The sequence below is a fragment of the Sapajus apella genome, unplaced genomic scaffold (assembly GCF_009761245.1).
Source record: "Sapajus apella isolate SASKATOON/1434 unplaced genomic scaffold, GSC_monkey_1.0 scaffold4, whole genome shotgun sequence".
NCBI lineage: Eukaryota > Metazoa > Chordata > Mammalia > Primates > Cebidae > Sapajus > Sapajus apella.
In genome coordinates, this window is record NW_022436944.1 from 26,397,023 (window position 1) to 26,409,042 (window position 12,020).

The window sequence follows — 12,020 nt, forward strand, 5'->3', positions numbered from 1 at the left end:
AGCATGGTCTTGAGAGACAAATAGGTAATTGGCTAGTCAGATAGTGGAAATGACTTCCCTGCCTATGACACAGTGTGTTTTATTCTTCTGAACCACGCAGACAGGTTCACAGGTAGTATTTTCCAATCTGCCAGTGCCATGGGGGATTGCATTATAGCAAACTATTTCTGTGAGTTTCTGCTGAGATCGACCAATGAAGAAATACAGTGAAGACTTGGTGGATACCCAGTTCTGCCAAGCTATGTAAATCTTTTCAACAAGACAAGAACATAATGGAAAACAACATGGAGCTTTGGAGCATGGTGGACTTGGTCCAACGCCTTTGGCAAAGTACTTAATCTTTCAGAGCCTCAATTTCAGTATTTATAACATGGAGTTAAGTTTTAACCTCAAAAGCAACTGTGTAGCTTAGACATAATGTATGTAAATCAAGAGTTTAGGAACTGGAACACAATGGCCTCTCAAAAATGCTAGTTTCCCCTTTTTCCCTCACATGTAACATGTTTCTGGCTAACTATTTACTATTCTCGCACCTAAAACCACAAGGAGTTAGTGTAATTACAAGGCTTGCTTGTCTTTTGACTCCCATTTCTATTGCCTCAAAGCTACCATCTTCTAAGTAACCAAGGGATACAGTAGCTGCTTCATAATGAGACCTTGCTTCCTTCTAAGTGTGCACTGATTGTCAAGGTGATGAAGGAGGTTCATTATTTAGAGGTATAATTAAAGGGCACTTCCTTTAGCTAAACTAATGAGTAGTAAGTGCAGCAATATTTGCATGTTTAGACATTAAGGATGGAAACAAATGACTCATAGGAGATCGGGAGTAAGCAAGGATGGTAGGGCAAATTAATCTCACTGCTGGGCCTCCAGGGTTACTGCTTTTTAAGACTTCCTCAAAGGAGTCGTCTTCCCTGGGAAGTCGGCTCCTGCCTTCTTTTGTCTTACGGGATGAACAGCTTTCTCATTACCTTGCCTCAGGAGCAAGGTGATCTTTGCTTCAAAAGATGCTAAAACATGATTCCTGTTGAGCTAAACTTGAAATCTGTTTCTGGATGGGCATCCATGCCCGGTTCTAAACACTTAGGTTCTAAACACCTGGGGATATGAGTATATTCTCATTCTCATGATATTCACTAAGGTTGTACATTCACCCAATTTAAGACTGGTACCTTTTCTCCTCTCAGAGTATGTGTGTTTTGAGGTCATATACAAGGTTTTTCTACTTCTTAGATGAGAGATGTGGAAGGCACCTTGCTGTCTTCCACTCTTCATCCACGATCTGGGCATTATGCCTAAATGGCATGAATTTTGTTAGAACTAAAAGAAAGTGCTCTGTATAAAGTAAGAACTGAAAAAATGCTGGCTCCAGGTTCCCTTCTTACGGCATGCAGACTTCACAGTGGCAGTGCCTTTGCTTCATGTCTCCTAAGTAAGGGGGATTAGCATTAGAATCAGCCATTATATATTAGGATTCAATTTTACCAATTTTTTGCCTTTTCATATCATGGAAGTGACAGAGAAAATATCGTTCATATTATGAGAGCAAACATTTGGGTTCCAAGCCAAGGAGAAGCCTCCTTCCCTCCCACTGGCACCAATACCCACAGGAAATGAGAAAGGCAGAAGCCCCACACAGTCCGTGCAGTGACTATCCTCCTGCTGCTTCCACTGGGACCACTCCATGGCTTGAGCATCTTCATTTATTTTTGAATAGATTATTTGATTTACTAAGCATTTATAATTGTGTTGACATTATTTCATTCTTTTTAATAGTAAAACAGTATTCTTTTAAATATTTACATTATTCCCTTCTTTTTAACACTGATTTTAAAGATGTATTAGGGGATGTCTACTGAAAACATGCATTCATTGCCTCGGGGCAGATATACAGGCTAAAACACAAATAATGATTTCACAGGAGCAAACAGAATTGCTGAGCAGGTGCTCATCAGGAAAGAGACCAGGGAGGAGCCAGGCTTGCCAGCAAAGGGAGAAAAGTGTAAAATCATTAGTATCTTTGATTTGTTGAGATTTAACAGTGGTATATAGCCTTAGACATCAAGTCAGGATGAGAAAGCAGGGGAAGTGGGTGTAATAGCAGCAGGGAAAGGAATGGCATCCCTACGGCTCTCTTCACTTAGAGTGTGGATTTTCCTTTAGCACAGGCTTTTTGGAAGTAAAATAAAGAATACCCAGGTAATAATGAAAACCCACGTAAACTTTGAGAAATCAGCTCTTCAAGGAAACGACTAAGGATGTACCGTTAAATAAGGCTGTGGAAACCATCAGTGGGTTTGTGGAGCTTATGTCTACAATGCGGCACAAACGGAATTATCTGCTTATCAGATTTTACTATTAGTTAGATATGCAGTATGCTCCATCAACATTTGGCAACACTGATCCGCACTTTGTTAAACTTCTCTTCCTTCCCTTTATTGACGTCACTGTGGCCTCTTGGGATTTCCTCCTTTTAGTTATGCTACAGCCTCTGGAACACAGCAGAAGTCTCCTTCTTGCTGATAATCATAGCAGTCACTACTTGCTCACGGCCCGCTATAGATCTGAAACTACCTGTACTGCAGGAGTGAGCTAGAGCAGAGAGTTCATGCAGAAGCTGATTCTAGGTTAGGAGGACAGATTAAGTGGGGAGATGGGTTAGGGAAGGAGGAAAAGCCAGTCTAAGAGGGTGTTGTTCAGGTTGTCATTGCATGTAGTGGGGGGGCTTCTTTCCACAGGGGCCCCTGAGAAAGTGCAGGGTGCTGCCCAGGATTGCTCCTAACTTCCAGGACTGGCTGCTTCTGCACCCCTTTGGGTGAGGGGTGCTCCTGGGGTGAAAACACCGCCATGGTTCAGAACTGTGTTTGCTGGAGCCCAGCAGACTCCTGCTGCCTTGGAAAAGGCCCTGAACAGAAAAACAGAAAGGTCCAGTGGTGCGGGGTGTGCACCGCAGAGCAGATTGGCCGGATAAAGTAGGTTTTTGTGTTGCTTGAGGATCTAATTCTTATATCAACTTCGTCAACTTTAAGCTTCCAGGTGAAGCTCTGTCAAGTGAAAGAGGATTTCATGAATTTGCTTTACTACTTACAGAAACAAGCACAGAAGACCCAGATGAAAGGTTTCTTTTTGCCTTCTCATACCAGGTAAGATGATTCCGCACCTTAGTCTATTAGAAGAATATGGCTTAAGAAAAAGAAAAGGCCTAAATCTGCTCCTTGGGGATCCTAGTCCTGAGGCTTCTAAGAAAGCAGGCCTGGTGGAAAGCCAGGAGCAAGCAGCGAATGGGGGTTTTACAAGGCAGTGCCTCTTCCTCCTTCCTCCCTGGGGCCCAAGCTGGAAGGCGGAGGGCTGTGGAGACCTGTGGCAGAGGCATCAAACACTGGCACAGAGAAGTGTCTACACACCTGTTCAGAAATGATGTCCCAGCGTCACCTCAGCAAGGTGTGGGGAGATGGGGGGTGGCTTGATTTATGAGCCTGAGGCAGCCCCAGGGCTCCCAAAGTCTCATGAGTGAGGTATTAGTTTCCTATTGCTGCTGTAACAAGTTACCACAAACTTTGTAGCTTAAAACAACACAGATTTATTATCTTACAGTTTTGGAGGTCAGAAGTCTGAAGTGAATTTCACTGGGCTAAAATGGAGGCGTCAGCAGGGCCACATCCCTTCTGAGGGCTATACTGGAGGATCTATTTCCTTCCCTATCCTGTTTCTAGAGGCTGCTGCATTCGTTGGCTCATGGTCTCCCATCAGAAGACTTCCATATTCATGTACCCTTTTCTGGCTATTACCCTCTTGCCTCCCCTCTGATAATAACCATTACTATTATATTGGGCCCATAAGAATAATCCCAAATCATCTCTCCATCTCAAGACGCTTAGCTTAATCACATATGCAAACACCATTATGCTATATAATGCCACATATTCACAGCTTTCTGGGATTCAGAGGTAGACATCTTTTTTGGGGGCCGTTATTCTGTCTGCCATAGGCAGCTAACAGAACCCAGAGGTGCCAGGTAAGGTGACATGGCATAGGAATAATGAGGGGAAGCCATGCAGCAGGAATCTGGGGCATGATGAAAAGCTGCAGGAAAGGGGCTTTAAGATGGAACGGCATGGCTCAGGCAGTGGGTGCAGTGCCAGGTGCCAGCCCACTGGCACCTTCTCCAAAAGAAAGCAGAACAAAGGGGATACACGTGCCAGCAGCTGCCTTTCCAGAGAGTGGACAGTCCAGCCACTGCACAACTCTGACCTGAGGAGCCCAGGATGTCCCATGTGGGTCTGAGGACCCTTCTCTGCTAACACCATGAAGCCACAGAAGCCACCTCTCTCCATATGTTTTGAGGCTCTCTTTGAAATGGAAACGATCAGGGAGAGGGACTAGAATATGACTGGGGCTTGTCACGAAGCCATATATATCACAGAGAAATAGTCTAGGTTCACTTTGCACATCCAAAATGAGTCACTATTTGTGACTGTCCTTCTACCGCCCAGAAACACACACACATATTATTCACCCAGAACAGCCCTGTAAGATGATGTCATAGAAAAAGTCATTCAGAATTCTGCCTGAACGAGAGACTAAAGAGGCTCTGGACATTCTTTCCCCTCTGCTTAGGACACTGATTCCTAAAGGACACCTGGTCTTACTGAGGGCAGGGCACAGGCAGGGATGCCGAGCAGAGTGGCCTGCTGCATTGGAAGCAACATGCCCAGTGAAGCCAAGAGCTAGTCTTTAACAGCAGAATTAGAGTGCTGACAGTGCCCAATTATTTTGCTCATTAAGATGACCAGTCTGGACTGCAGTGACCATTCTCCAATTAACTCCTTGGCACTTGGCTATAATAATGATTGAACTAATCTATTTGACTTCCCATGTAGCTGAATGAGCAGATGCAAGTAAACTGACTCTGCATCATTCTAACACACTTTCCTCACCAGGAATAAAGGATGTATTCGATTTTAGATTCTTCCAGGAGCTTTAGAATTCTATGCAAGTAGAATGGACTTGATAAGCAAGGGCTCTGGCCCAAGACAAATGTGCTTCCATCCTGGCTCTGGGGAACTCAGGCTGTGACTTAGGCTCATTTATGTGAGAGGCAGGAATACCACCCCCAACACCATGGGCCTGGGTTGAAAGAACCCACTGGGAATGCTGAGGGGCTGCTGGGTACTCAGCAAGCTACCCCCATACAGGGAGTTTAGCATTTTCAATGGGAGGTAGGGCACAGGCAGGGAGAATTGGAAGCATTCACAAAGGTGATCCTCTTAAAAGGATCCAAACTTCTCAGACACATTATTGTGTGGTTTTCTTGTATCAAAATAGTAGCCTTTTAAATCATTGATCTCTAACCAGAGACCAGAGGGTAAAGGTGGACTGTGGAATATTTTCTTTGGTCAGATGACCTGTTTTTGTAAATGAGAACATATTAAAATTGAGAGATTTTACATAGAAATTGATTTCTAACTTCTGAACAACTGAAAGTGCAGCATCAGGCCTGGATTCTGGAATGGTTTATTCCTGTGTGGTGGCTAAACCTTTATTATTTTATTTTACTTCCCACTGAAATTTAAATTCACCAGGTATTCTCGCTTATATTGATGCTTCTCCCCACTCACATTATTAGGGATTTTTACATATGATCCACTAATGCAAATTCCCTGGGATTTGCAAAAGATGGGATTTGGGATTCTTGCGAAAGATAGGATTTGGGATTCTTGCAAAAGATGCTCCCAAGGGTACGTAAACTGGGTATAAACTGAGCAGGGCCGAGATTCCCCAGGGTGGAGTTGTTTTTCTTCTCTTGATCCCTGATGCCTATTACAATTTCTGGCACAGAGAGGGCAATGGCCAACTGGATGAATCTGATGTTTGTATCCTGTGCTTGCTGCAATTTTCTAGAGATGCACTTTTGTTCCTTATGTGAGCTGGGGGTGCCTGTACTCTTCCTCGTCGATTGAGGCTGTCACTCAAGCCGTGTCTTCCCAGAAGTGGAACATATTGTAAAACATCAGCAGGTTTTCCTCCAATCACCACACCAGATCCAAAGGGAAGATTATTAGAATTTGTGACACTGAGTCAACCATAGCTAAATGATATTAAAGCCAGGAGGGGCTGCAAATTAGTCACCCTCTCCTGTGTGTGCTGGAAACTGAGCATGCTCCTCTGCTCTTGTCTGGTTTTGCACATGACTCACTTCAGGCTCGAGGGATTTGCATTAGTGGATCATAAGTAAAAATCCCATTAAAATGACATTCTCCTCATCATTATGATGGTTTTAGTGAGAGGCCCTGGATCATCACAGGCATCTCCTAAAGCCACCTGTAATAGATTCACCTGGCTGTTCATTCACCTTGGCTAGAGCCTGCCGAGGTGTGCAGAGCGGCTGGGCTGGCTAGAGTCCACAGCGCCTCTGTAGAACTGCCTCTCTCAGCAACACTCCTGAGGGCTATGTGAAAACCCTTCTCCATGCCTGGTCTCAGTGCTGTGAAGAGCCGCTGTTCAAACATGTCTGTCCAGGGCTGGGGTTCCTTAGGGGCCTCTAACACAGCCCCTGCCACTGGCTCCATTCAATGGCCTGGCATGAGTTATATTTGCTTAAACTTGATAAATCTGATGAATGTCATACTAGAATTCTTTCTATTTGCCCATATCTAAAATTCTCAGTCTTCTACTGAATACTACTGTAGATGTTTCAATTATGTCCCAGTCCTTTGGGGATAAAGCACCAACACAATAATACCTTATAAAAGGCCACTTGGGATTTAATGTCCAACGGCTTCTCCACATGGGGGTCCCAATACCTGCCGAAGCTTTCTCCTTCTGCTCCATGCCTGTGCCTATGCTCCGCCGTGCAGAGCGCCCACATGCCCTGCCCCCAGCCCTCCTGCTCACTGCCCTGCCCTAGGCTGCCCTACCCTGCTGCATGGAGCACTCCACATTCCTTTAAGACATTCCCTCCCGGAGGGCTGCCCCAGGTGTTTCCCATGGGCTCCCACAGACTCCCCCATCCAGCCCCAGCCCCCAATGCCTATCGCATGGGATTGTAAACTGCCTGTTGATGTGTCTGTTTGACCCATTATCGTGGAAACTTCTAGAGAACAGAGATTCTTATTTTAGCTACTGATCCCAGGTACCCTGCACAGAGCCTAGAGCACAGTTTATGCTCAGAATAAACTGCGGAATAAAGAAATAAACGAGTCCCCATCAGGCATTAGAACAGATAAAATGCTGCTGGAATTCCCAAGGTAGGCCAGGAGTTAAAATATACACAGTACATTAGCCTGGCTTGAGTTCCTTCTTGCCAAGGCCAGAAAGTTCTGGAACAGTTACAAGTCCACTGGTAGTAAATCCAGCAAGATCTTGAAATAAGATCTCACGATCAAAGATGAACAATGTTTGAAATCCAGAGAGTAAAAAATAGCGGCATTTAAGAATTTTAAAATGCTCAATACAACGAATCAAAAGATCAATTAATCACGGGGAGTTTTCAAAGATCTCTGGATTTTCCCCTTTCCCCTCTCCCTCCCTCCTCCCCTGCCTCACTTCATCTCTCCCTTCTTTTAATCTTGACATTCATTTACCATTATGAAAACATTTACTAGGCACCAAGCATGCATTCATGCCTGTAACTGCACAGAAGACCTGGGGATGAGTAAGACACTACCCTGCCCTCCAGGAGCTCAGGCAAAGTGAGCAGACAGACAAGATAAATGTGTTACGACGGAACAGTAGGAATGGGGATGGAGTTCTGCATGGAGACTGGGGAGCAGAGAAGAGAGGCAACCCACCCATGGGGGTAACCCAGGATGGCTTCCTTGGGGAGGTGACCTTATTAGGGATGCACATTCTGGGCATCAAGTGATTTACACCCAAGAAACTTCTGGCAAGGTTCTGTCTACACAGAGAGCTGAGTAAGGAAAAAGAGGAGTCTGTGGGTTTGTTCATATACACCACTGGATTGCTAGCATGGGAACCGCTGAGGTTTCCTATATCTATGCACTGCGGCTGCCTTCAGAGGGAGAGCAGCTGTGCAGGTGAGCTGCGGCTCTGATCATCGGCTCTGATCTGCGGCTCTTGATGATCAGAGTAGAGGAATGCTAGGGACTGAATTTCGTCTCTCCTAAATTCATATTTTGAAAACCCAACCCCCACTATATTTGGAGCTAGGACCTTGAGGAGGTGATTAAGGCTAAATGAGGTCAAAAGGGTGGAGCACTCTTTCCATAGGGCTGGTTCCTCATAAGAAGACAACACACCAAAGTGCACCCTCTCTGCCATCTGAGGACATGGTAAGAAGGAAGCCCTTCACAAGCCAGGAAGAGATCCCTTAACAGGAACCAAACTGGCAAGCACCTTGATCTTGTACTTTCAACATCTTTAACTGTGAGAAAGTAAATTCCTATTAGTTAAGCCACTCAGCCTGTGGTATTTTGTTGCAGCAGCCTGAGCAGACAAAGAATAGGACAGCTTGAGCAAAGGGAAGATGTGACCATTTTAGAGGATTTCATCAGGACTATGGACATTTTGTATTTCAGTGATAATTCTGATCTCTAAAATTTTTATACATTTAGAAGTATAAACTTTAACAATTTTAAATAAGCTGGCATACCAAAGCAGCAGCCGGGCATAATGGAAAGGACAGGTCCTAAGGTCCTAGCCACGGTTTGCTGTGTGACCTTGGGAGAACTACAGACCTCAGTCTCTAGGTTCACATTAGCCACCAATAAGGGCTGGAGCAGAGATGAGAATAATCTGCACGTGCAGCCTTCCTAGCACAGAGCAGGCATTGACAAACGGGAGTCAATGAGATCAGCGTAGTTTGGAAGGTGTTCAGTGAATCTCAGCCCCTCCTTAAATTCACCGCTTTGGGAACAGATGTTAGAACTGCTAGATTCACTATATATTTATCTTTAGAACCAGAATTCCTTCCTTACCTATTTTTAATTTCCAAGCCCATGACTTCATTTGCCTGCATCAATGCTTCTCAATCCCATCTTAGAAAATGCCTCAGGATATCTATAATTATCTCAACCAGTATAGCAATGTTCCTATTTTAAAAACCCTCACAATATGGAATTTATTTTAATTCACTTAAATTTGTATTATATATTTTAAAACAGCCCATAAAAACCATATGGCACTTTAGGACATAACTGAGAGGTTGCTGAGAAATAAAATAAACAATGTCAAGATTTCACAATTCCTGCCAGATTCAGAATTCCTAACTCAGAGGAACATATACTAATCAAGATGCCACATTTTTAGAATTATCATACAGCAGGATGGGATTTACTGGGAGCGGATTCGGCAGTTACCACTGGGCTCCCCTAGCAGCTTTCCCACCAGCTTGGCATCCTTCATCTTGTCACATTGCCTGGAGTTCCACCATTGAGAGATTCCCCAGAGTTAATGAATCTTTGCTTTAGAGAGCATACATGTGTATACTTCTATGAGGATGAAAGGTGGCAGCAATCATTTCCATCTCAGTGTGAATGAGTTCCTTCTGGAATACGTCCCAATAGCACTCTAAGATCAGCTCACTGGAGGACTGGAGACTTGGATGGAACAGAGAGAGGGTGGAGGTGGAGACGGTAACAGGGAGGGAGAAGGGAAAGGATTATGAATCACTCAGCCCTCAGCAAGGTGAGGCAGGTAGTGTAGTACACACAGTGGGGTTTGCACAAAGGAAAGAAGACTGGGTGCCCCAGAAGCGCTTAGCCCAGCATATGGAAGGGGCAGAATAAAAACAAAACGAGGTCCAGGGGCCCCAGACCCCGGGAGGGTCATAGAAAGGGGAGGTCAAAGAAAGGGCATAATTTCCTCTGCCTCATTAAGCAGCATCCATTTCTTACTCCCTTTTTCTGACTGCTGGCATTCTTTCTCTCGATAATTTAAAACTCTTTTTAAAAATGAGCCCTGGTCCCTTTCAAATTTAAGCAAAGGCCAACTCTTGTCTTGCTGTGTAGACGCTTCCTGATGGCACAGCCACCCAGAAAAGTGAGTACTACTTCTACCATTAATGCTGCACAGTCCTCAGAAACACACTCCAAGGCTTTGGAGTCACACCACACGCTTGCTTTGTCATTGACAAGTATGACGCAGTGGTTCTTGTGATCAGAAGTCATGAGGCTCAGGAGTGAGTCACAGATTTTTCCACTTCAGAAAAGACCATGCACTCCCCAAGGTGCTCTGTGGCACTGCTTACTCAAAGTCCTCAAGTCCCTGTCCTCAACCCGGTGTCAGCCAAAGGAGGTGGTAGAGCACCACGGGAAGACGTGCAGCATTTGTGATTTACAGACGTGCTAACAGAGATCACAGCAGCCTGGGGATCAGGAGAACTGGCTTCCACAGCCCAATGCAAAGCAAATGGACAACCACATGTGATAGGCCCAGTGGCCCGGCAGAATCCCAGCTGGGAAGAGTGTCCCTCCCCATCTTCACCTGCTCACTCACTTAGCACAGCACAGAGAACAAAGGCATGGGCACTCCAGTCTTCTCACTTACAACTGGCTCTAAGGAGGCAGTTTCCTTCCTGACTTTAAGATGCTGTGTGTCTCCCTAAGCTGATTTTTCCAACATTCAGCAAGTGGTCAGGACTTTGCAGTGCCTCCCACTGCCATCACCACTGGATCAGACCGGCCACCCCCAGCAGAGGCGTGAGTAGCGGCAGGTGTGAGGTGAGCACCATACCTGATCCAGCTTCCAGTGGAACTCCGCGGGGCGAAAGGTGTCAGCCTGGTCGAAGTCTTTCCGCAAGAGGAAGACGAGGCGGCAGTTGTGCACGTACAGGGCGTAGTGATGCCGGTTCATTTCTGAAAAGCAGAAAGAAGGCTTGAGGAATGAGAGAACCCTGGCGTCAGCCTCCACCGGAGGAGTCTTCCTGCTCACTCACTTAGCACAGCACAGAGGACAAAGGCATGGGCACTCCGGTCTTCTCACTTACAACTGGCTCTGTTGATAGCTCTATAATCCACATGATAGAGCTCTTCCAAAGTGGAAGTGGGAGACTCAGGAAAACCCACAGCCAAACACTTGCTGAGAAGCCATCCGGACTTTAAATACCCTCCTTATACTCAGAAACTGCGTCAGACCCAGGGTACAAATTACTTAGGTTAACAAGCTCCTTGTCTGTTGGTTACAGGGTTTAGGGAGCTCTATGCCAATCACATCAGTCACTCTGGGCTCCTTTAACATAGTGGTTTCTTCTAGAGTTCTGGGTTTTTATTTTATTTTATCAGAGAGCACTGACAACAGTGACCACTCTCTCTACCTAATCCATATGAAGCAGAGCTGCCTCACTTTTGCTGTTGGGAAGAGGGGACGGATAGATTTTCCAGCATTAGAAATAGTTTTGTGACTCAACACCCCCTCCCCATACACAGACAATTACCGGGAAGTTTTCCTCTCCTAATGTAGAAACTTCCTTTCCCGCTAAGAAAAATCACGTCATGGACCCTGGCAGAAAAGGAAATGTTCTTTGACCAATCAATGCTTAGAGAACTTGAACCTTAGTACATTACAGGATACACCAGAAATGTACCAGGAGGTGCGTGTTCCATAATGTTGAGTGGATGAAGCAGGTACCCAAACTTGATTCAGATAGACTTCGGGTAGAGCTGTATCTTGGGTGATGTTGAGAGAATTATCTCATCTCTTACAGCTTCAGTTTCCTTAACCATATCATGACATTGATGCTGGATTATCATAATGTATCATAAGAACAGAATATTGCAATTGATTCCTGTAAATCCTGTGTAAACCTTGCCTATAAAGTTTGGGTGGGAGGAATCAACACCAATTACATTGCTAGGGTGGGCCCTGATTGTTCCTGGACATACAGGCTCCTGAGAATCCCCCAGCATATGACTAGTTCAGGATCCATGCCCACATTCCTAGTGAAGGCCATTCTTTTTTTTTTTTTTTTTTTTTTTTTTTTTTTTTTTTTGGGTTGGTTTTTTTTTTTTTGTTGCCGGGGGGGGGGGGATTGGTGTCATCTATGCAACACACACCCCCCCCCC

At 45.1% G+C, this 12,020-nt stretch overlaps 1 protein-coding gene across 1 annotated transcript in view; it reads right to left on the minus strand.

The window, feature by feature from the left end:
* CLSTN2 (calsyntenin 2) overlaps nucleotides 1-12,020 on the minus strand; it is a 657,536-nt gene that overhangs the window by 99,069 nt on the left and 546,447 nt on the right. Inside the window, exon 8 of the mRNA XM_032264861.1 lies at nucleotides 10,693-10,814. Within this exon, the coding sequence (XP_032120752.1) occupies nucleotides 10,693-10,814 (122 nt within the window). The remainder of the gene's footprint in view (nucleotides 1-10,692; nucleotides 10,815-12,020) is intronic.